We start from the raw sequence: 21,322 nt of genomic DNA on the forward strand, positions 1-21,322 counted from the left end.
TTTCAGAATATCTAATTTGGTATTTAATTGGGAATTTTAAATTTGTTCTTTTCCTAGCTTTTTTAGTTGCATGTCATTGATCTCTTTCTTTTTTATTTAATCTCTTTATTTTATTCATGTAAACATGTAGATATAAAATTTCCCCTACTGCCTGCTTTGGCTATATCCCACAAGTTTTGGTGTGTTGCCTTATCATTGTCATTGTTTTTCATGAAATTATTAATTATTTCTGTGATTTGCTGTTTGATCCATTCATTCTTTAAAATTAGGTTATTTTGTTTTTAATTAATTTTTTTTTATCTTCTCAAGGTTTTGCATTACATGTAAGTTTTATGGTATCATGACTGGAAAAGGATGCATTTAATATTTCTATCTTTTTATATTTGATTTTGGGGTTTTTTTTTATGCCCCAATATATGATCGGTTTTTGTGCAGGTGCCATGTACTACTGAAAAAAAAGCATATAATTCCTTTCTCTCCCCATTCAGTTTTCTGTAGAGGTCTATCAAATATAACTTTTCTAAAATTCTACTTATCTTCTTAGTTTCTTGCTTATTCTGTAGTTAGATTTATCTAATTCTGAGAAAGGAAGGTTGAGGTCCCCACTAATATAATTTTGCTGTCTATGTCTTCCTGTAATTCATTTAACTTCCCTTCTAAGAATATGGATGCTATATTACTTGGTAGATATAAGTTTAGTTTTGATATTACTTCCTTGTCTGTGGTACTTTTTAGAAAGATGTACTTTGAAAAGCAAATTGATTTGAAAAAATATACTTGTAAATTCTATTCTGTGATGGAGGGAAAAGCAAATTGAATTTGAATATATATATACTAGAAAGATGTACTTTCTCCTTCCTCATTCCTTTTAATTAGATCTATTTTTGCATTTGCTTTGTCTGATATCGGGATTGCCTCTCCTGCTTTTTTTTTAATTTCAGTTGAAGCATAATATATTCCATTCCAGTCTTTTACCTTTACTGTGATTATCTCTCTGCTTCAAATGTGTTACTTATAAACAACATATTGTAGGTTTCTGGTTTTTAATCTAGTCTATTTTCATTTTATGGGACAGTTTCTCTCATTCACACTGCTAATTATAAATACTAACTTTGTATTACCCTCTATCCTACTTTCCTCATGTTTGTACTTTTCTTCCTTTCCAACTCACCAGTGTTTTGCTTCTGAATACCATCTCCCTCAATCAGCCCTCCCTTCTATCAGCACATCCTTCCCTTTACTTTCCCTTCCTAATTCCCTGTAGGCTAAGATAAATTTCTAAACTCAATTGAGTGTATATGTTATTCCCTTTTGGTGCCAAATCTGATGAGAGTAAGATTCAAGAAATTCTCTCCCACTACTATAATGGCTTCTTTGTGTCTCTTCAGGTGATGTAATTTATCCTAATCTGCTTCCCCCTTTTTTTCCTTTACCCAGTACAATCCTTTTTTTCCATGCCTTAATGTTTTTATATCACATCAACATCAACTTCTACCCATACCCTTTGTCTGAGTATACTCCTTCTAACAGAGGTACAATTATCAAGAGTTACAAGTGTAATATCTTCCTGTATAGGGATATATACAGTTTAATCTTAATGTATAACTTTATCTTTCTTGTTTATCTTTTTCATGTATCTGTTGAGTCTTGTATTAGTCTTGGCTAGTAGCCTTTTCAAGTTGAAGAATTTACCATCAGTGCAGTAGGTGACCTTGAGGCCATGTTCATCCTCAGTGAAGGCGTTTGATAATATGACTTAAGAATATCATGCTAAAAAGCATGGGAGTAATGACACATTCTTGTTTCATTCCAATGATGACTAGGAAATCTTGAGAGCCTTGTCCACTATCCAGAACCCAGGCATGCTGTCATGAGACTGAAGTACAATTCTGATGAACTTCTCTGGACAACCAAATTTTGACATAATTTTCCATAAACCCTCATGACTGATGGCATCAAAGACCTTGGTCAGATCTACAAATGCTGTATGTAGACCTCTGTTCTATTCCTGGCATTTTTCCTGGAGTGGTCGGTCAGGAAACACCATATCAATTGTTCCTTAACCCTTTCTGAAGCCACACTAGCTCTCAGGAAAGTGACCATCTTCCAGGTGAAGAATCAGTCTATTGAGGAAGACTCTGGCAAGAATCTTACCAGCAATGACTAAAAGAGAAACACCTCTGTTATTGCCACAGGACCATCTTTTCCCTTTACCTTTATGGAGTTGGATGATGGAGGCATCCTTGAATTCTTGGGGGATAACCACTTCATACCATATAACTTGGAATATTTTAGTCAGTTTTTGGATGATCAATGGACCAGCCTCCCACCTTGTAGATCTCCACTGGAATAGGATCAACACCAGGTGCTTTGCCACATGAAAGGATCCTAATAGCATTCAAAAACCTCTTCTTCAGTTGAAACTTCAGCTAGAGACTAATTGACTTCAACTAGAGACTAACTGACTTCAAATAGCCAATGATTTCTGCACTGATTGATGATGGTCTGTTATAGTCCACTATGATGGTCCACTATAGAAGCATTCAGCCCATCTCTTTAGGATCATGCCCCCTTATCGTTAATTAATGTGGATACACTGAGTAGTTGAGATGCACCATAGGTCTCTGACCCATTAAATGGCCTTCAGGGCATCCTAAAGGAATTTGTTTGTTATTGTCTGCATAAAAATGAATTTCATCTGCCTTCTTCCTGTGCCAAGACTCCTGCATATCTCTTAATCAAATAATAATTTCTGCAGGAATGCCTGCCTAACCTTAGATTCTTGATATTGCAATAAACAAGTCATTCAAGGCCCATTTTCATAGGAAATTAATGACTACATTGAAAATAAACGGAGAAAAATCAATCTGGAAATTTTGTGAAGCCTAGCCTCAAGAGATCATGACTTCAGTGAAGAATTCATGGGATAAAATCAATGACAGCTTTGTTGCCAATGCATATGAGCAGGTTACATGGATAAGGAGTGCTCATTTAAGGAGAATTATATTGCTGGACATGAGAAATTGGAGCCAATGGTATTGTAGGAAATAGAGTCACAAGAAATTCAGGTCAAAATTCAGGGTTTGGAGAATTATGATGATGTTCCAGAAGAAGATAGGACTATAGTTGAATAAATGTAGATTTTTGTACATGAATAAATGATTAAATGTAGATTGTTATACACAGGGAGGGAAGACATCCCCTGAAAATAAGCCCTAATGTGTCTTTTGGAGCAAAAATTAATATAAAGACTCAGTCTTTATTTTCAGAGAAAAATAGTATTCTTCTCTGGGGTTTTACATGTAAAACTGTTTCCAAATCCTCTTCTGAGATGGTGTTTTGAGCTTCCTTACAGACATAGTAGCTTTCTACTGTTAGGAATGTTTTTTTCTGTTTCTTACTCAAGTTTAGCCTAAACTGTGGTTTTTAAAGCTGAGCTCTACTCCTGGGCCACTGACCCAAGTATCTCTGGCTAAGGATAAGAGGCCTGCTGGGACCTCAGGTGTTAGCAGGTTCCCCACTGCAATGGGGTGGAGCTGGCTTAGTCACGACTGCTGCCTGCTGCACTGAGGTTATGGGGCTTACGATTTACCTTCTATGCTGGACCTGGAGGACACTCAGTTGACCTGCCATACGAATGGCTTGCTGAACCATGACCTTGGGGCCTTGACTGCTGATCTGTACTGTGGCTGAGAACCTACCACTATCTTCCATGGCATCCCATGCTGGAACACCTACTCCCTACACATGAGTGAAACAGACCTTTTCTGAAGTTCTTCCAAGATATCTTAAGCAGGAAAATTGATCCACTCTGTCTTTTTGTGGTTTTGGTCATGCCAGAATCCTTTTAGAGGATTGATTAACATTGCTTCTCAGGGAAACTGGGAAGTGCTCAGGGAAGTTCCTGGCTTCTCTCTGTCATTTTGGATCCCCTCCTCTTGCTTTGTTTTTAAAGGGGGTATATTAGAGAGAAGATGTCTCTGGGCACATGATGAACCAAGGGCTCTAGAGATAGTGGTTTAACTGAAGGGCACACCATCTATTCAAAAGGCATAAGGATATTCTAAGACACAGTGCACAGAGTCAGGAAGACTTGATTTCAAATCTTGCCTCAGGTACTTATTCCCCTTGCGACTGTGGGCAAGATACTTATCATTCCTGGGTCTCAGTTTCCTACTCTGTAAAAAGAGGGGGTTGGATCAGATGTTGTCTGAGATCCCTTCTAGCTCTAAGCCCATGATTCTGGAGTCAAACTAAGCCTAAGAGGAGGATTTGACCCTCACTTCCCAAATGTACTCAAAAAGTTTTCAATCCAGAACCAGGGGATTGAATGAGTAGAATGTACTGAAATTCATGGGCATGCACCTAACACCTGAGATTCATGACACAGGACAGACAGCAATTAGTCAGGTGCCCAATGGGAAGATAGCCAGCTTTAATACCAGGGATGATTAATGGTATATTCTAGAAAGACCACCAGCACATCTTTTCAGTCTCCTCCCTCATTTGAAGACCCTTGACTCTAGCCAAGTCCAGTGAAATGGGACTATTAAGAACAATCCCAAGGGTGTGAAGTTTCCATAGCCCTGTTTAATTCAGAGTCTGGGCTGATTGCCACACTCCAAAGAAGTTAGCATTTTTATGATAAATAAGGCAACCCAATATAACACAGGATGTGAATAATGAAAACTAAACAAATGAAAATAACCACTGGGAAAAGTAAAAAAGTCAACTATGATGAAAAACATCTCAAGCCAAGCCATTAGGCTCTTGGCTAATAACTGGGTCACTGGAGAGCTGAGTATCATAGTAAATGAAAAATCCACTATGAATGGCACAGCTGTGGGTAGCCCACTTGAAATGAGAATGTGGCTAGAAGCCAGCCTGTCCTAGGTCAAATGTGATGCTAGGATTAAGAACCAAAACAAAGTTGACACAAGAGGACGTGGGAAGAGCAATCTGCTTGGTGGGCCTCTCTGTTTCTCTTAAGAGGAGCTGGGGCCTTTTGATTACATAAAAAATTGGAGAGTATGCAAATCTCAGCTGAGAAGGAAGGAAACCATCTCCAGCATGAAGATGATGACATGCATGGGCTTGGGGTTTTTGTGGTTACTAGGACAGAGTGAGTCTGCTTGGATGCCCCTTGACCTCTAGATTACAAAGTTCTGAACACCACTGCCTTGGGCTACTTGGTGGAGGATTAAGGTCAGCTTTTATCCAGATCTACATACTACTGTAATTTGATACATGAATATGTGCAAAGAACTGTCAGCATCTGGTACTTCTCTTTTCAAAAATGTTGATGGCTCCCTATTACCTCCAAGATCCACCATTGAGTCCTTTAGCACTTAATACTCTTCCCAACCTGGTCCCTTCTAGTGGTCTTTGACATGTCCCTCTTTTCTCTACATGCTCCAACTCCTGGGCCTTTGACCCCTCACCCACATCAGTCCCTGTCGTCTCCACACCTCCTGCCTGCAGGCTCTGCCTCCTCCCCTTGACTCTCTTTCACTTTAGGAGGAGATACTTCTCAGGCCCTTAGCTTTTAGCTCTTTGTATCACTAGCATTTAATACAATCAGCCACAGCTTTTAATACAATGTCCGGCACATAGTAGGCACTTAATAATTGCTTGTTGACTGAAAGAGGCAATAACATTAAAAATCTTTTTGAAAACAATCATGACAGGTCCTGTCACAACTTGACCAAACTTTTTGGAGGGTTGGGTATTTTTTTTTTTTTGCAAGGCAATTGGGGTTAAGTGGCCACACAGACAGATAATTACTAAACGTCTGAGGTCCGATTTGAACTCAGGTACTCCTGACTCTGGGCCCATGCTCTATTCATTGGGCCACCTAGCCACCCCCTTGACCAAACTTTTGACAAAGAGGACATTCTTTGTTTCCCCTCCTGTGTTAACAAATCATTTCCTGCTAACTATCCTAAGAAAGGATGCATCAATTCTGACCTTCAGCTTGATGAGGCCAAGATTCAATGTCCATTCACTCTCATACTCACTCCACTGGATCATTCTGAGGATGCAAATAGATTCTATTTCAATTACTAACAGTCAAATGTTTACAATAAGGTCAAATGCTTTCATAACAGTACAGGAAGTAATCTGACGATAGCATTCCTTCATATTAAGTTCAGTAAACATACAATTTAAATGTATTGAATTTTCCAGCTTGGAAATTCCCCCAAATAAGCTATACCTGATAAATGGTTCTTCCACTAGGAGAGGAGATGCGGGTGACGGAACGTCGATCAACAAGATCCAAGGCCTGGACTGTGGATGGGCCAAATATAAATTTCAGCCTAGGAAGCAGAAAGACTTCAGATCAGACAAACCCCATTCACATTGCTATCTGCCCTCTCAAAACGAAATAAGATGAACAATAGCCAAATGGGTGAAAACCAGGAGAAAGCCAGTCCTCTTTACAATAGGGCAACTGCTAGAGGGCTTTATTATATCATCCCCAAAGTTTTAGAAATGGGCTCAAAGCTCATGGAGACCCATCAGCAGCTTCCACTGGGTCTATTTTGAGTCCTTGGTGATGCCCCATTTCTTTGGTCACATTAACGTCACCTTATCAGGTCTCCCTAATGCTGTCATGGCCCAGGAAGTCATGATTACCTAAAGGTCACTGATAAATATCCTTTTTTGTTGCAACAGCAGTTTGATTAATTGTTCTGTGTATCAGTGAAAGAGGTAAGGCATAAGGTTTCAATTCTAGGACTTCAGAGGTTACCAGTATACTCTCTGGTAGAGAAAGGGGCAGAGCTGCTTTGGTCAGATCAAACTTGGCAGCCTCTCTGGGGTACAGAGTATGTGTCTTGGGTGAGGAGGGAACAGGGTCACTGTGGGAGAACCTGAAGGCCCAGAGATGAACTTTCAACATATGCTGGCCATTGCTATCTCTTCCATAATATTTCACTACTCACTGTAGGCCCATTACAAATAATACTCAAGGATGGCGCAGTTAGGTGGTACAGTGGATAAAGCCCTGGAGTCAGGAGGACCTGAGTTCAAATTCATCTAAATTACTTAGCTGTGTGACCTTGAGCAAATCACTTAACCCCATAGCCTTTCAAAAATAAAAAAATAAAACAAAACAAAAACAAATACTATTCAAGGTGTGTGGGATGTATTTACCCACTCAAATAAAACTCAAGATTTCCCAAAGTATGAAGAGAAAAGTTTTATTCAATTCTCGAGAATTGGACCCCCCTTGCTCTGTTTTAAACATGGAGAGAGAAAAGGGGTAAAGAGCAGGAAATCCAAGATCCATTTATCCTAGCATGACTCCCCCCCGCCCACTGACCCATCCTTGTTAGTGAGGAAGATGGTCTTCACAATCTATTCCCGTAAATTACTCTAAAGAATAAGCATATAATTCAAACAGAGACAAGTTCTCCCTCTCCAGGACAAGGAATGTAGAACCATCTGGACTTCAGTCCAGGTAAGACAGGGTCAGTTTACTCTTTACATTCTGGTCAAGGTAACATAAAATTGCTTGTCAGGGGAGGGGCAAAAGGGACATGACACACAGCATTAACTATTTCTAATCTATAATATTCTACTGAAGAAATCTCAGATTTTATCCCATTCAATCCCTCCTCTTTATTTTGATGAGATTTCTTCAAATTTCTGTAATATAGACTCACATTGCTGGTCCATTTGATCATCATCCTCATGATTTACTTTAAGAGGAATCCATCCCTGTCCTTTCAAGATCAACATCTTTGTTTGATTACAAGTGATTGTCATCATTTTATTAAGATTATCTATCCTGAGCCACCCAGCTTATCAATTGAATTAGACAAGGTAGACAGATTGGCAGTAGGATAATTCCACTGAGCGGGAATAAAGCAAACAAAAGAATCTGCTTCTACCAACTTCCATTAAACCAGGATCACCAGGAATTACCAATTGTCCATTATTGTCAATTTTAATACAGCAGTTGGACAAATTCAGTTTCCCCACATACTCCTTCTTCTTCAGCTAATAAGTAATCCAGTACCAATCTGTGTTGCAAAACCACTTCCCTGGTTTGGGTAGCTTGACCCGCCAACATACCTAGGGCTCTAGCTGTTTCACTGGTGATAATTTCTACAACTGCCTGAAGCCTAATTATTCTGTTCAGCATATAGATGGGGGTTCTATATCCCCAACTTCCATCCTGTACCCAAGTGGCTGGTCCATAAACTTCAACGATTCTCTCTGGGGACCAAGTATCTCCCCAGCCATTTGCATCTCCAGTCAGAGTAATGGAAGTATCTATGCTTCATTTTTGTCTTTCTAAATCGTCATACAAGGGAATTCCTATGTGTTTACTCTCTCGACCTGGAAGGAAAAAGAACTTTGGTCTGACCAGCCTTATGTAACAACTGCCTGCCCAGTTTTTAGGAAGGTGAGTATAGGCAGTGAGGCCACAAATCTAATAATGTCCCTTTGAAGCAGCCTGGTCTTCTTCAAAGATGACAGTTCTATTAGGGGTAAAGGGGTAATATTATTCATTCCCCCAACCTAGTGGCCCTCCATATATTGTGGGGGAGTAAGTACAATTCTACAAGAGAACTTCCTCATTCCATATACATTCTCTAATTAAACCTTCCCCTGTTTTGTTTTCAGTACTCCAAAAAAAACTGAAATATTTACTTTTTTGTTCAGTGCCCTCTTTCCATCCCCAGTTATAATAAGTAGGTTGGACAGATATGCCTTTCTCATTTCATTGTTGGCAATCAATTTAGATTCTGCTCTTGTTAATCTACACTTAGTTAGGAAAGGTCACGCACAATATACACCTGATTTCATTTTTGTACATGGTTCCCATTTTCCCTTGCACCTAATATGGGTGGAATTCCAGTTAGAGGTGTATTGTGTGCAATTGATAACCTCATATTTAGTGTCCATGCTGTATGTCCACCTGCACCTACTATCCCCTACCCATTGCCCATTCCCAGTTTGGTTAAGGTAGAATAACCCCTCTCTGGTTTCTGTTAGAGACCAAAAATGTTTTTCCCAGGGTTCCCAAAACCCTGTTCCAAGATGTATAGGGGTCCTATTGCTTAGTAACCACTCTGGTTTCAAAGGTATCAGACCCAAGGCCATTGGTCTAATTACTGGGGCCCACCACAAATCCAGCAGTCGTGAGACTAAAGATTGTTCCTACTTTCTGCAAGAGTAGGAGAAATTGGTTGTCTGCTTATGAAGGGACAGGAAGGGTCTGGTTTAAACATAAGAAAGAGAATAATGAGTAAGATAATAACCATTGCATTTTGGACTAAGTACAAAAGGGATATCAGAAGTCTTAATTGAGTTGGGAAAGCAAAGAGGCCAAACCCAGGGAATAATGCTAAAATTACACCTGGGAATAGGATAAACATGAAAATCTTCAGCAATGCATACCATACATCCAGCTGCAAATATCAAAGGCAATAAAAAAAATACAGCAGAAAGAAAAGGAATATTCCAACAATTTTACAGATCAGTGGAAGTGGTAGAGAAGGGTCCATCAAGGGTTAATCAGTTCATTTCCCAGGAGAGGTTTTCTTTTCAGATGTATTTTGAGTTCTCCTCTCTCCTCAACTGTCCACTCAGGCTCAGGTGAAGAAACAGGTCCCTTTATGCGGATGTAATGTGTCCAGCCACATTCTTTAATGCGAACAGCAGTGTCAGAAATTAATAAGACCTGAAAGGGGCCATCCCAGTCTGGGGTTAGTTTCTCATCTTTCCATACTTTAATATATACCCAATCTCCAATTTGGAATTTATGGACTGCAAAGCCCAAAGGAGGGGTCTGAGCAATCAATCCTCTTTGTTGCAATTCCTGTAAATGTGCTATCAAGGTCTTAAAAGTATTTTCTTAAAAACAAATCCTTAGTGCTGAATAGAGAGTCCCAAGTTTGCTGAGAGGGAAGAGGAGTGAGAAAGGGATACCCATAAAGAAATTCATATGGAGATAACCCAATGTCCCTTCGGGGTTTGGCTCTGATCCTCATCAAGGCCAGAGGCAAACACCTAGTCCAAGGTAAATGGATCTTTATAGCCAATTTAGTTGTCTTAATTTCCTGATTTATCCTCTCTACTTTGGGGGGGGGGTGCCAGAGGGTATGGAAATCCCAGGTGATTTCAAGAGCTCTGGCTAAATCTTTCAGGATCTTAGCAGTAAAATGGGTTCCTTGATCCAAGTCTATCCTCTCCACTAATCCATGCCTAGGGATAAATTGCTCTAGTAAAATCTTAATTACCATTGAAACAGTTGCTCTGGCCAAAGGAAAAGCTTCCACCCACGAGGTCAGATGGTCCACTATAACCAGTAAAAATTTGAGATGCCCCACAGGGAGGAGTTCAGTAAAGTCCACCTGTATACTCTGAAAGGGCCTTATACCAGGCGATCGACCACCCTGAGGTGCACGGTGTTGAGCAGTCTTATTCATCCTTCAACAAATTAGGCAGCTTTCCACCATTTGTCTAGCCAAAGCGTATAGCCCAGGAGTCACATACTTAGTTCAAATACCATCACACAGGTTTTGAACATCCCAATGACTCCCTTGGTGCAGGCACTGGAGGACTTGCCTCATGCTTGCCCTGGTTAGTACCTCTCTGCCATCAAGTAGAAACCATGTCCATCAGCCTGTTTAACAGCTCCAAGGGCTAGAGGCTTTTCTACTTCTTTAGTGAAAGTGGGAGAAGGTAGACTGGGGGAAGTACTGGAATTAAAGCAAACATGCCTGGATTTTCATTCTTCCCAGCTGCCTCTCAGGCCTCCTCATCAGCTAGCTAGGTGCCTTGAGCTTCAAAAAAGTTGTCATTTTGGTGTCCCCTGACAGGTATCACAGCTACATTCCAGGGTTTTAATATGCCCTCTAATACCTCCCCGATTAGCATGTGATGTACTAATTCTTTCCCTTTGCTATTAACCAGTCCTCTTTCCTCCCATATTTTTCCAAATACATGAACCACTCCCCAGGCATGTCTGGAATCAGTATAAATGTTTCCATCCTTGTCCTCTAGTAATCTCAGGGCTTGATTAAGTGCATGCAATTCACAGGTTTGTGCTGACCAGGTGGCTGGCAATTTAAGGGACTTTACAACAGAGGTCGTGTCTCCATCAATGATCGCAAATCCATTTTCCCTCTTTCCATCAATTACCCTAGATGACCCATCCGTAAACCAGTTTAGCCCTTCTGGCAATGGAGACTCTTGTAAATCCATCCTGACCTTGGTTTGGTATTCTACTAATTCCATGCAACAATGTTCTCCTGCACTTGGATCAGAGCTTGGGGTTGAGGTCAAAAAGGATGCTGGATTTATTATGATCCTGAGATACTATCAAATCATTTTTTTTCTAATAACATAGCCTCATATTTCAGAATCCTAGAGTCCATTAGCCAGCCACCTGCCTGCCTTCTGATTTAACATAGTCCTAACCTGGTGAGGGACACTAACTATAAGACATCCTCCAAATGTGAGTTTCCTACTTTCTTCCACAAGGATTGCTGTGGCTGCACACAGGTCAGCCATCCCCTAGCGACAGGGTCTAATACTTTGGATAGGAAGGCAACAGGTCTCTTTTGGCCTCCCCTTATCTGAGCTAGCACTCCTAAAGCAACCCCACCATCAGCAACATTCACAAAGAGGTGAAAGGGTTTCTCTAATGTAGGGAGGGCCAAAACTGGAGGTGAGATAAGCCTTTGTTTTAATATTTCAAAATGCTGTTTACTCTCAGAGTCCCAATCAATACAGTCAGGGCTTTGTTCCAATAGATGTTGATAGAGGAGCTTAGTTATAGAGGCATAGGAGTCGATCCAAGTTCTACAATACCTAACTAAACCCAAAAATTTCCTCAGCTCCTTTTTGGTTCTTGGTAGAGGGGTATGTATGATGCCTTTGACCCTAGCTGGGTCCAATCTCTTGCTTCCTTCACTAATCAGATGCCCTATTTAACTTACTTTTCTACAAATTGAAGCTTCTCTCTAGAGACTCAAAACCCTGATTCCCCTAGGAAATTCAATAATTCAATGGTGCTTTTATTTGTGTTATCTCTCTTACCCCCAGCCACTAATTCATCATCTACATGCTGTAAGATCTTAGTCCTGGCTACTGGAACGAAATTTTCTAAAAAGCTTTCCAGGACCTATCCAAACAAGTTAGAGGACTCTGTGTAGCTCTGCAGGAGCACACACCATTGGAGCTGCTGTTTTCTACCAGTGTCTGGATCTTCCCTTTCTAAAACAAAAACCCTCCTGCTGCTTTCCTCTAAGGGACAGCTCCAGAATGCATTCTTTAAATTGAATGCAGGAAACCATTTACTGGAGATAGAGATCTTTCCTAAAATCGGATATGGATCTGGAACCACGGGATGAGAGGGTAAAACAATCTTATTAATTTCTCTTAAATCTTGGACTAATCTGTATTAGCCATCTTTCTTCCTGATAGATAAAACAGGAGTATTATAAGGCAAAATGCAAGGTTCAATTAATTTATTCTTCAGAAGCCTTTGTAAAACCAGCTTCAATCCCATCCTTCCTTCCCTAGAAATGGGGTATTGTTTGACCTTTACCACCTCCTCTGGATTTGGGAGGGTAATCTTTATGGGAGGGATATTAATTCTTCCTGGATTGTCTGGCCCTGCCCAAACCTCAGGAAGGATCTTTATTTGTTCCTTTTCTTGCAGTTTTGCCATTTTGCTGGGGTATATATTCCTTCCCCTTGGTATCAGAGCTATTTCCAATTTCATGATCAGATCCCTCCCCAGTAAGTTTGTCCCAACTTCCAGAACAAAAAGCAATTTGCAAGGCTCCCATCCTAACTTTACATTCTTTGGTCATAGAGACCAGTAAATTTTCCCCTTTTACCCCTGAAATAATCAATGTTTCTTTAGATAATTTTACTCCAGAGGGGAGCTGTATTACTGAGGTTCGGGCAGCTCCAGTATCTATGAGAAAGCATTATCCTTCTCCTTTGGTCCCACCCTCAAGTTTACCAAGGGTTCCGGGTGGGTGTTAAAGAACCCCTGACTTCCCTAATCCTCATCTATCTCTATAAGGGAATATACCTGTTGTTCCTTTTTTCTTTTTGGATAGTCTTGCAAGATATGTCCTTCTGCTTGACATTCCCAATACCTGATGGGGCCCTCTGTCCTGAGCTTCTGTTTGTATAAAATTTCCTCCCAGAGGGGCCTCTCCAATAGAACCTCAGCTGTGGTCCACCAGTCGGAGTCCCTCTTCTTGCTCAGGCTTCCCCTTTCCTTCTGCATTATTTAGTTTTTCACAGTTTGTACAAGAATCTTAGCTTTATGCTTTTGTTTCTCCTCATCCCTCTGAGTGTAAACCCTAGGCTTCTTCAAGGAGGGTGGCAAGAGACTTATTGTTTCAACTTTCCAATTTCTGTAGCTTCCTGCTAATATCCGGCCAAGCATTTGTGACAAAATGTAATCTCAAAGTAGTTTCAGTCTCTGGATCATCAGGGTCAAAACCAGAATACTTCCTCATGCTTTCCTTTAGTTTATTTAATTATTCCACAGGAGACTCATCCTTTCCCTGTGTTACAGAAAAAGCCTTCTTGAGATTTTGTGCCTTGGGCACTGTATTCCTAATTCCTGTAACAATTAATTCCCTCAGATCTTGTAAATGTCCTCTATGAGCTGGGTTGTGTTGGTCCCAGCGGGGTTCAATTAAGGGGAACTTCTGGTTTGCGGAAAATATGCCCGCTGGAGGATGCCTGCGAGCCCCTCTTATCTTACCCCTTTCCTCTTGTGTAAACAGGGTATTCAAAATAGACAACAGCTCACCCCAGGAATACAAACTTGGATCCAAAAACTGATCAAATTGCTCTGCTAACCCTATAGGGTCGTCCATTAAAGGATCTGTTTTTCTCTTCCTACCGAGTCTCTCCACTTCGGGTCACTTGCACAGAGGGGAAACCAAGGCTCCCAGAAAATGAAAAACTGCCAAATTCTGGGCAGCGGCGCCTTTTCACCATGTTCTAAGAGAGCAATGGTCCCCAATGGGCATATAATGCTGGAGACAAGCCCCCAGCTGTGTGGGATGTATTTACCCACTCAAATAAAACTTGAGATTTCTCAAGGTATTAAGAGAAAAGTAACATAAAATTGCTTGTCAGGGGAGGAGGGGCAGAAGGGACATGACACACACAGCTTTAACTATTTCTAATCTATAATATTCTACTGAAGAAATCTCAGACTTTATCCCATTCAAAGGGGTCCCCAGAGGGGCGGAGCCAAGAGTGGATCCTGTCTTAGGCGCTCTCTCATAAAACTTATAAGCTAAGGACTCTTAACTAAATTTTCGAGAGACAGAACCCACAAAGGGACCCAGTGAGGCAGTGCTCCTACTCAGGGTGACCTGGAAAAGAGCAGAAAGGCTCTGCTCCCCGGGGTTGGAGGGGCGCCCACCAGAGGGGTGGCCTGCCAGAGCAAAGAACTTCAGCCTCCAGGAGGCAGCCCCAGGGCGCTGGGAGCCACAGTGGGGGCAGTTTCCTGACCTATGCCCCAGGGAGCACCGGGCACAAATTGGGGGAACAGCGGGGGACCTCTGCCAGAGAGAGCACGAGAAGCCCAGCCCTCAGGGCACACAGGCCAAAGCAGTCCAGATCCAGGAAACAGAAGCAGGCAGAGCCGGTAAGCAGGAGCCCCCAGGGCATGAGCCCATTGAACCTAGGGAGGGGAGTGAAGAGAGACTGCAGAGCTCTGCCCTCTGCCCCTGGAACAGGACTCTGGGGCTCTGACCACATTCAGATCCTGATCACAGTCTAGGCCCCCCCATAGAACAGCAGGCCCCCCCCCACCTCAGCCCTGTGGCAGAGGGGGGTGCTTCTGGTCATTCACAGACCAGGAGGGAGGACAGAGCCTCACACTGAGACCCTTGTGGGAGTGTCCCAAAAGCTCAAGAAGCACCCCAAAACCAGGCCCAGGCTGGGAAAATGAGCAAGCTAAGAAACAAGAGGAAGACCATTGAGAAATATTTTGTAAATGAGCCCAAGGATCAAAATATTCAGTCTGAAGATGAGGAAGCACAAGCTCCTGCATCTAAAGACTCCAAGAAAAATAGAAATTGGGCTCAGGCTATGACAGGGCTCAAAAAAGACTTTGAAAATCAAATGAGGGAGTTAGAAGAAAAACTGGGAAAAGAAAGGAGAGAGATGCAGGAAAAATACGAAAATGAAGTCAGCAGCTTAGTCAAGGAAATTCCAAAAAAATGCTGAAGAAAATAGCATGCTAAAAACCAGCTTAAGTCAAATGGATAAAACAGTTCAAAAAGTTATTGAGAAGAATGCTTTAAAAAAGCAGAATTGGCCAAATGGGAAAAGAGATAAGAAAGCTCTCTGAGGAAAACAAATCCTTCAGACAAAGAATAGAACTCAGGGAGATTGATGAATTTATGAAAAATCAGAACTCAGTACTTCAAAACCAAAAGAATGAAAAAATTAGAAGAAAATGTGAAACATCTCATTGAAAAAACAACTGATATGGAAAACAGACTTAGGAAAGATAATTTAAAAATTATTGGAATACCTGAAAGTCATGATCAGGAAAAGAGCCTTGACATCATTTTCAACGAATTACTACAGGAAAATTGCCCTGATATCCTAGAAGCAAAGGGCAAAATAGAAATGGAGAGAATCCACAGATTCCCCCCCGAGAAAGAGATCCCAAAAACCAAACCCCAGGAATATTATAGCCAAGTTCCAGAACTCCCAAGTCAAAAATATTACAAGCAGCCAGAAGGATACAATTCAAATACTGTGGAGCTGCTGTCAGGATCACACAGGACTTAGCAGCAACTACATTAAAAGCTTGTAGGTCTTGGAATATAATATACCAGAAGGCAAAAGAGCTTAGAATGCAACCGAGAATCAACTACCCAGCAAAACTGAATGTCCTCTTCCAGGGAAAAAGATGGACTTTCAATGAACCAGGGGAATTTCAAATGTTCCTGTTGGAATGGCCAGAGCTGAACAGAAGGTTTGATCTTCAGATACAGGACTCAGGTGAAGCATGGAGATTGGAGAAGGGGAAAATATGGGGGACTTAATGATGATGAACTGCATGTATTCTTGCATAGAAAAATGATACTGATAATATATGAACTTTCTTAATTAACAGAGCAGGTAGAAGGAGCTTTTATAGTTGAAGCACAGGAGAAAGCTGAATTTGAAGATAAAATATAGTGTAAAAATGGAGTCCATAGAAAAAAGGGAAATGTAATGGGAGAAAGAAAAAGGAGAGGGGGAATAGGCCAAGATATTTCATATAACAAGATTTTTCTTTATTACAATGAGCTATTGCAATGATATGGAAGGGGGGAAGGCAAGGGGGAATGAGGGAACCTTTGCTCTCATCAGAGGTGGCTAGGAGAGGAAACAGCAAATATACTCAATGGGGTATAGGCATCTGGAGTAAGAAGGAAGGGGGCAGGGGGAAGGGGTGGGGATGTGAATAAAGGAGGAGAGGATGGACCATGGGGGGAGAGTGGTCAGATATAACACATTTTCTTTTTTACTTCTTGCAAGGGGCTGGGATTGGATGGCCTGTCCAGGACCATAGGGCCAGGTGGATGCTGGGCCTAAGGGGTGATATGGGGGCTCAGGGCCTCTTGGCCCCAGGGCCAAGGATCTGTCAGCTGCACCACTCAGCTACCCTACAGCAGAGTCAGAGTGAAAGGAGAGAGAAAATATAGTACATGGTAGTGGAGAAACACAAAAGGAAGGAGTTGCAATCAGCAATGGCAACAGCGGAAAAATATGAAAGTAACTTTTGCGATGGACTTACCATAAAGAATGTGATCCACCCAAGACTGAGTTGGTGGTGTTGGAACAAAGACTGAAGCACATTTTTTATTATTATTTTTTTTCGGGGGCGGGGGGGACTGCAGGGCAAATGGGGCTGGGTGGCCTGCCTGGGGCCACATAGCAGGGTGATTGTTGGGTGTCTGAGGCCAGATTCGGACCCAGGTGCTCCTGGCTCAAGGGCCAGTGCTTTGTCCGCCAGCTGCCCCTACTATTATTACTATTTTATTTTATGTCTTTTTTTTTTTTTTTGGTTTATGCAGGGCAGTGGGGTTGGGGTGGCTTGCATGTCACACAGCTGGGTGATTGTTGGGTGTACCAGGCCGGATATGGGCTTGGGTGCTCCTGGCTCCAGGGCTGGTGCTCTGTCCACTGTACCACCTGGCCATAACTACAATTATTACTATTATTTTTTTTAATTTTAATTTTTTTCTCTCCCCTTTACTTTATTGCTCAAGTGAGTCTATATTTTGGGGGGTATTTTGCTTATTCTTAAACAAGAATATTTATTAATGAATAAAAAAATTATACAAAATGAGAATAAATATTAAATAAATTTTAAAAAACCACCAAAGGGGTCCCCAGCTAGGTCTCCACCTCAATTTAGGATCAATTAAAAATGAGTAATTGCTTTAGAAATGAGGAATACTTGAATGGTAAGGGGATGGGAGGATTTTCTTTCTGGTTCAGACAAGACCCAAGACAAAAAGATGATTTAAGAAAATAAGACATCCCTCTTGCTTTCTGCCAGTGGGGCATGATTCCAAGTAAGTAAACTTAAGTTGGAATTCCCAGGACTTGCCACCTACCCTGGGGAACTTCACAAATATTGAGCTTTTAAGGGAAACAGGAGGCACAGTTTTCCAGAAGCCCAGGAGCACATGTTGGCACCCACTAGAGAGACAGAGAAGGAGGCAAAGCCTGAAAACAAGATTCCTCCTTGGGGGTGATTACTACCACAGTGAATTGGCTACACTGGTTGGCTGACCTCCAGTCAATTTTCAGGGGCAACAAGTAGAGACCGAGGACTCCTGAGGCCAAGATGGTGAAGAAGGTTGAGTCACACTGCAGGCTGAGAGAGGCTTTTTATTTTTGAAAGACTGCTCCTAATTTAGAAAACATTTAATAAGATAGAGCTTTTAAGAGGAAGGCCCGAGGATGGCTATGGTATCCCATTCAGAAGTCAGCTTCCTTCTTGCTGGGCAATTCTTCCAACTTAATTGCCAGATCAATACACTCAAACGCAGATACACGTATCATATGTGTTTACACGCACACTTATGGAGGGACAGAAAGAGACACACTCATTTGGAGGGAAGCAAAACCTTCTAGCTCTCCAGATCAAATGCTTCCTTACTCTGATAGGAAAGTTCATTTCAATCAAAATACATTTATTGAACACTTCATATGTCCCACAAAACAAGGATTTATTAAGCACCTGTTTTGTGTGAGACACTGTTGGAGGAACAGAGGGAACTATAGAGAATTCCATCCCTCAACTGAAACAGTTCTCCAAAGTTACCTGCGATCACTTAACCCCATCCAAGGGGCTCTTCTCAGGCTCCCCCTGATCACCTCTTCTGTAGGTGCTGAGGACCTTGCTCTCTTCAAGTTCATTTCCCTTCCAGCATGTCTCATTCTCCTCTACTTGAGGCTTTCTTCATCTCCTGACCATGCCCTACAGGGAGAAACCTAGGTTCTGGCAGAGCCTCCTGCCAACCTCATCAGCTCTCACCAGCTTCCTTAGCACCTTAAAGCAAAGGAGTCTCTCCTGTGAGTTCCAGTCCTGTACAGTTAACTGTTTCTTTGAGATCTCTTCCCAGGCACCTCAAACTTAGCATGTCTCTTTATTTCTGTGAAAGGCACCCCTATCCTTCCAACCTCCAGGCTAGCATCTCCCAATCAGTTGCCAAATCTTATTCCACCTGGCCAGCACCTGGTGTCCGATCCACCTCACCTAACTCATCTCCTGCCTCCTTGGCTTTGCACTGGCTCATTCCAGTGCCAGGAAGGCATTTCCTTGTTACAGTCACTGATCAGACCACCTCATGTCCTTCCAAGTTCAGGTTACTTTCTTCTAGACATGACCTTTCCTAATTTTCCTCAAGCTTCCCAAACACCTGGTATTTTGTAGATGCCTATTTGTCAACAGTTGACTCCAACTGAACCCAACAGAATCTTGAGAACAGGCACGGATTTCTTTTCATCTTGACTCTCCACAGCCCAGGACAGTGCTTAAACAGTGAGTAGTTAATAAGGGCTTATTAATTGATTTGAAATGCAGTAAGTAGTTAATAAGGGCTTATTAACTGATTTATTGATATAAAGGTTAGGAAAGACACAATCCCTGTTCTTAACACTTCAATATAAAAAGGTCTAAACATACACATGAGTAGGAGTTGAGAGGGAAATTCATCCTCAAATTGGGAAGAGGGGCAGAAGCAAACAGGGAAAGTTTCCTGAAAGTGTTTGAGGTGGCCTTTAATGGACAGGTAGGAATTCACTAGGCAGAGAAGGAGGAAAGAAAATTCCAGTTAGAGGAACAGTATGCATGAAGGCAGGGAGGCTAAGTTTTATGTATTTATTTGTTTATTTATTGATGTTGGGAGAGAATAGAGAGTAGTACAATTTGATTGGAGCATACAGAGATGAGTAATAAGGCTGGAAAGATAGGTGGCACCAAATTGTGAAGGGCTGGCAGTACCAGGGAGGAAGCAAGCAATAGGGAGTCATTGAATGTTTGAGCTTTTGGATGAATGACAAGATTGGATCTAGGAAAAGCATCATGCTCCAACAGCATGATAATAAAAGTCTCCCTCCCCCCAAGTCCCCAAATTCAAAAGAGCATATACTCACGCCAAGAGGAGTTCATCAGGTACTGTAAAAGAAAAAAGGGGGAAAAACAATCAGCCTTCTTAAATGAGCCTATATGCTGAGCCTTAGGAAATAAAAGTCTTTCAAGACTAACAACCAGCTCACCTCCACAACTGAGGCCCTTCAGATTTCTACCTCCTACCCAATACTATTAGAATTCTGAAAAAAAAATAGACTTGACAGCTAATTCTGTTGAAGGGCTATCTCGATAACCAATTCTAATTTCTTTAACTCTTCCATAAAGATATTTTAAACTCTGATGATGATAAAGGACTAACAACCTACAAAGGGACTGAAAAAATTTAATTTTTCAGTTGTATCCAACTGTGACCCCCATCGGGACTTTTCTTAGCAGACCCTGGAATGGTCTGCCATTTTTTTCCCTCTAATTCATTTTACATATGAGGAAACTGAGACAAATAGGGTTAAGTGATTTGCTTAGTGTCACACAGGTAATAAGTGTCTGAGGCCACATTTGAAATTAGGAGAATGAGTCTTTCCAACTCTACACCTGGCTTCTAAGCACCATGATGACATGTAGCTGGTGTTCCCTTCCATCCTCCCAAGAAAAAGAAATCTACCTAGCTTCAAATCCGGCAAAAATGATCCCTCTGCCACTAAGGGAGGAAGAGAATACAATCCACCTGTCTGTCCGACCCAGAAAGCTCCCACCTGCTCCCACAGTCTAACTGATGGGGGAAAAGAGCTAAGAAGGTGCTAGGTGGACTCCTAGCTGGCATCCCTAAGATGTGATTCCTTAAGTTTTCCATCAATAAGCAACAGAGAGCCACTGAATGTCTGAGTAGATTTTTATCCTGGAAAGCAATCCACTTGTAGGAAACTAGCACTTTCTCTTGCTGAATGAGCTCAGGAGAAAGTTAATTATTTGTCTTTTTGGGATGAGTCCACATGTGAGCAATTGACACTGGTAGTTCCTTTGAAGCATATTCATTCACAATTACTTTGAACAAAAATCAAACAAAAGGAGTTGATTTATTTTTGCATATTGCCTTGAAAATGGTGGCATCTCTTTGAATGATAGTGATGCAACACCAAACAATTTTTAACCTGACATCTAGAAGGGTGGAGAAAATATGGGACCATCCCTTTGCAGAAGAGGGGCCTTGGATGTGCCGTGACACTGGTTTTGCTGAAATGCTCTTCCTCTATTTCATTTTTAATCTTGGTTTCAAAGGATGCCTTGCTAGTTGAGGGATGGAGAAAAGACATGTGGAAATGGGGAAGGAAAAAATACAAGAGTCATAAAAATAAGATCAATTAAAAAACTCGAGGCAGGTGTTTTTATATCAAATATATGTTTATATACCATATCACATTGTGGATACGTACTATACATACATATGCACCAATAAATGCTCACCCATATTAAAAAATAGTAACACTGCTTACTACTTTTGTGTGACCTCGGAAAAATCACTTTAACTTGTTGGGTCTCAGTTTCTCGGTCTTTATGAGGGAGGTGGGCCAGACGGTATCTAAGGTCCCTGACTGCACCTTCAGTCTGAGGGAGTTCAGGGACGCTCGGCCTGGGTGTCCAGTTGGATGGGAGCTCAGGCTAGAGTTGATCAACCTAACGATGCCCTTTCACCCTGACTAGTTTAAGATTTACTTC

General features: G+C 41.5%; 1 protein-coding gene across 1 annotated transcript in view; it reads right to left on the reverse strand.

Moving 5' to 3' along the window:
* ZSWIM7 (zinc finger SWIM-type containing 7) overlaps positions 1 to 21,322 on the reverse strand; it is a 35,865-nt gene that overhangs the window by 13,386 nt on the left and 1,157 nt on the right. The window contains exons 2-3 of the mRNA XM_074189278.1: positions 19,672 to 19,693; positions 6,215 to 6,317 (exon numbers count right to left, since the gene is read on the reverse strand). Of these exons, the coding sequence (XP_074045379.1) occupies positions 6,215 to 6,317; positions 19,672 to 19,693 (125 nt within the window). The remainder of the gene's footprint in view (positions 1 to 6,214; positions 6,318 to 19,671; positions 19,694 to 21,322) is intronic.

This window comes from Macrotis lagotis, chromosome 5 (genome assembly GCF_037893015.1).
Source record: "Macrotis lagotis isolate mMagLag1 chromosome 5, bilby.v1.9.chrom.fasta, whole genome shotgun sequence".
NCBI lineage: Eukaryota > Metazoa > Chordata > Mammalia > Peramelemorphia > Peramelidae > Macrotis > Macrotis lagotis.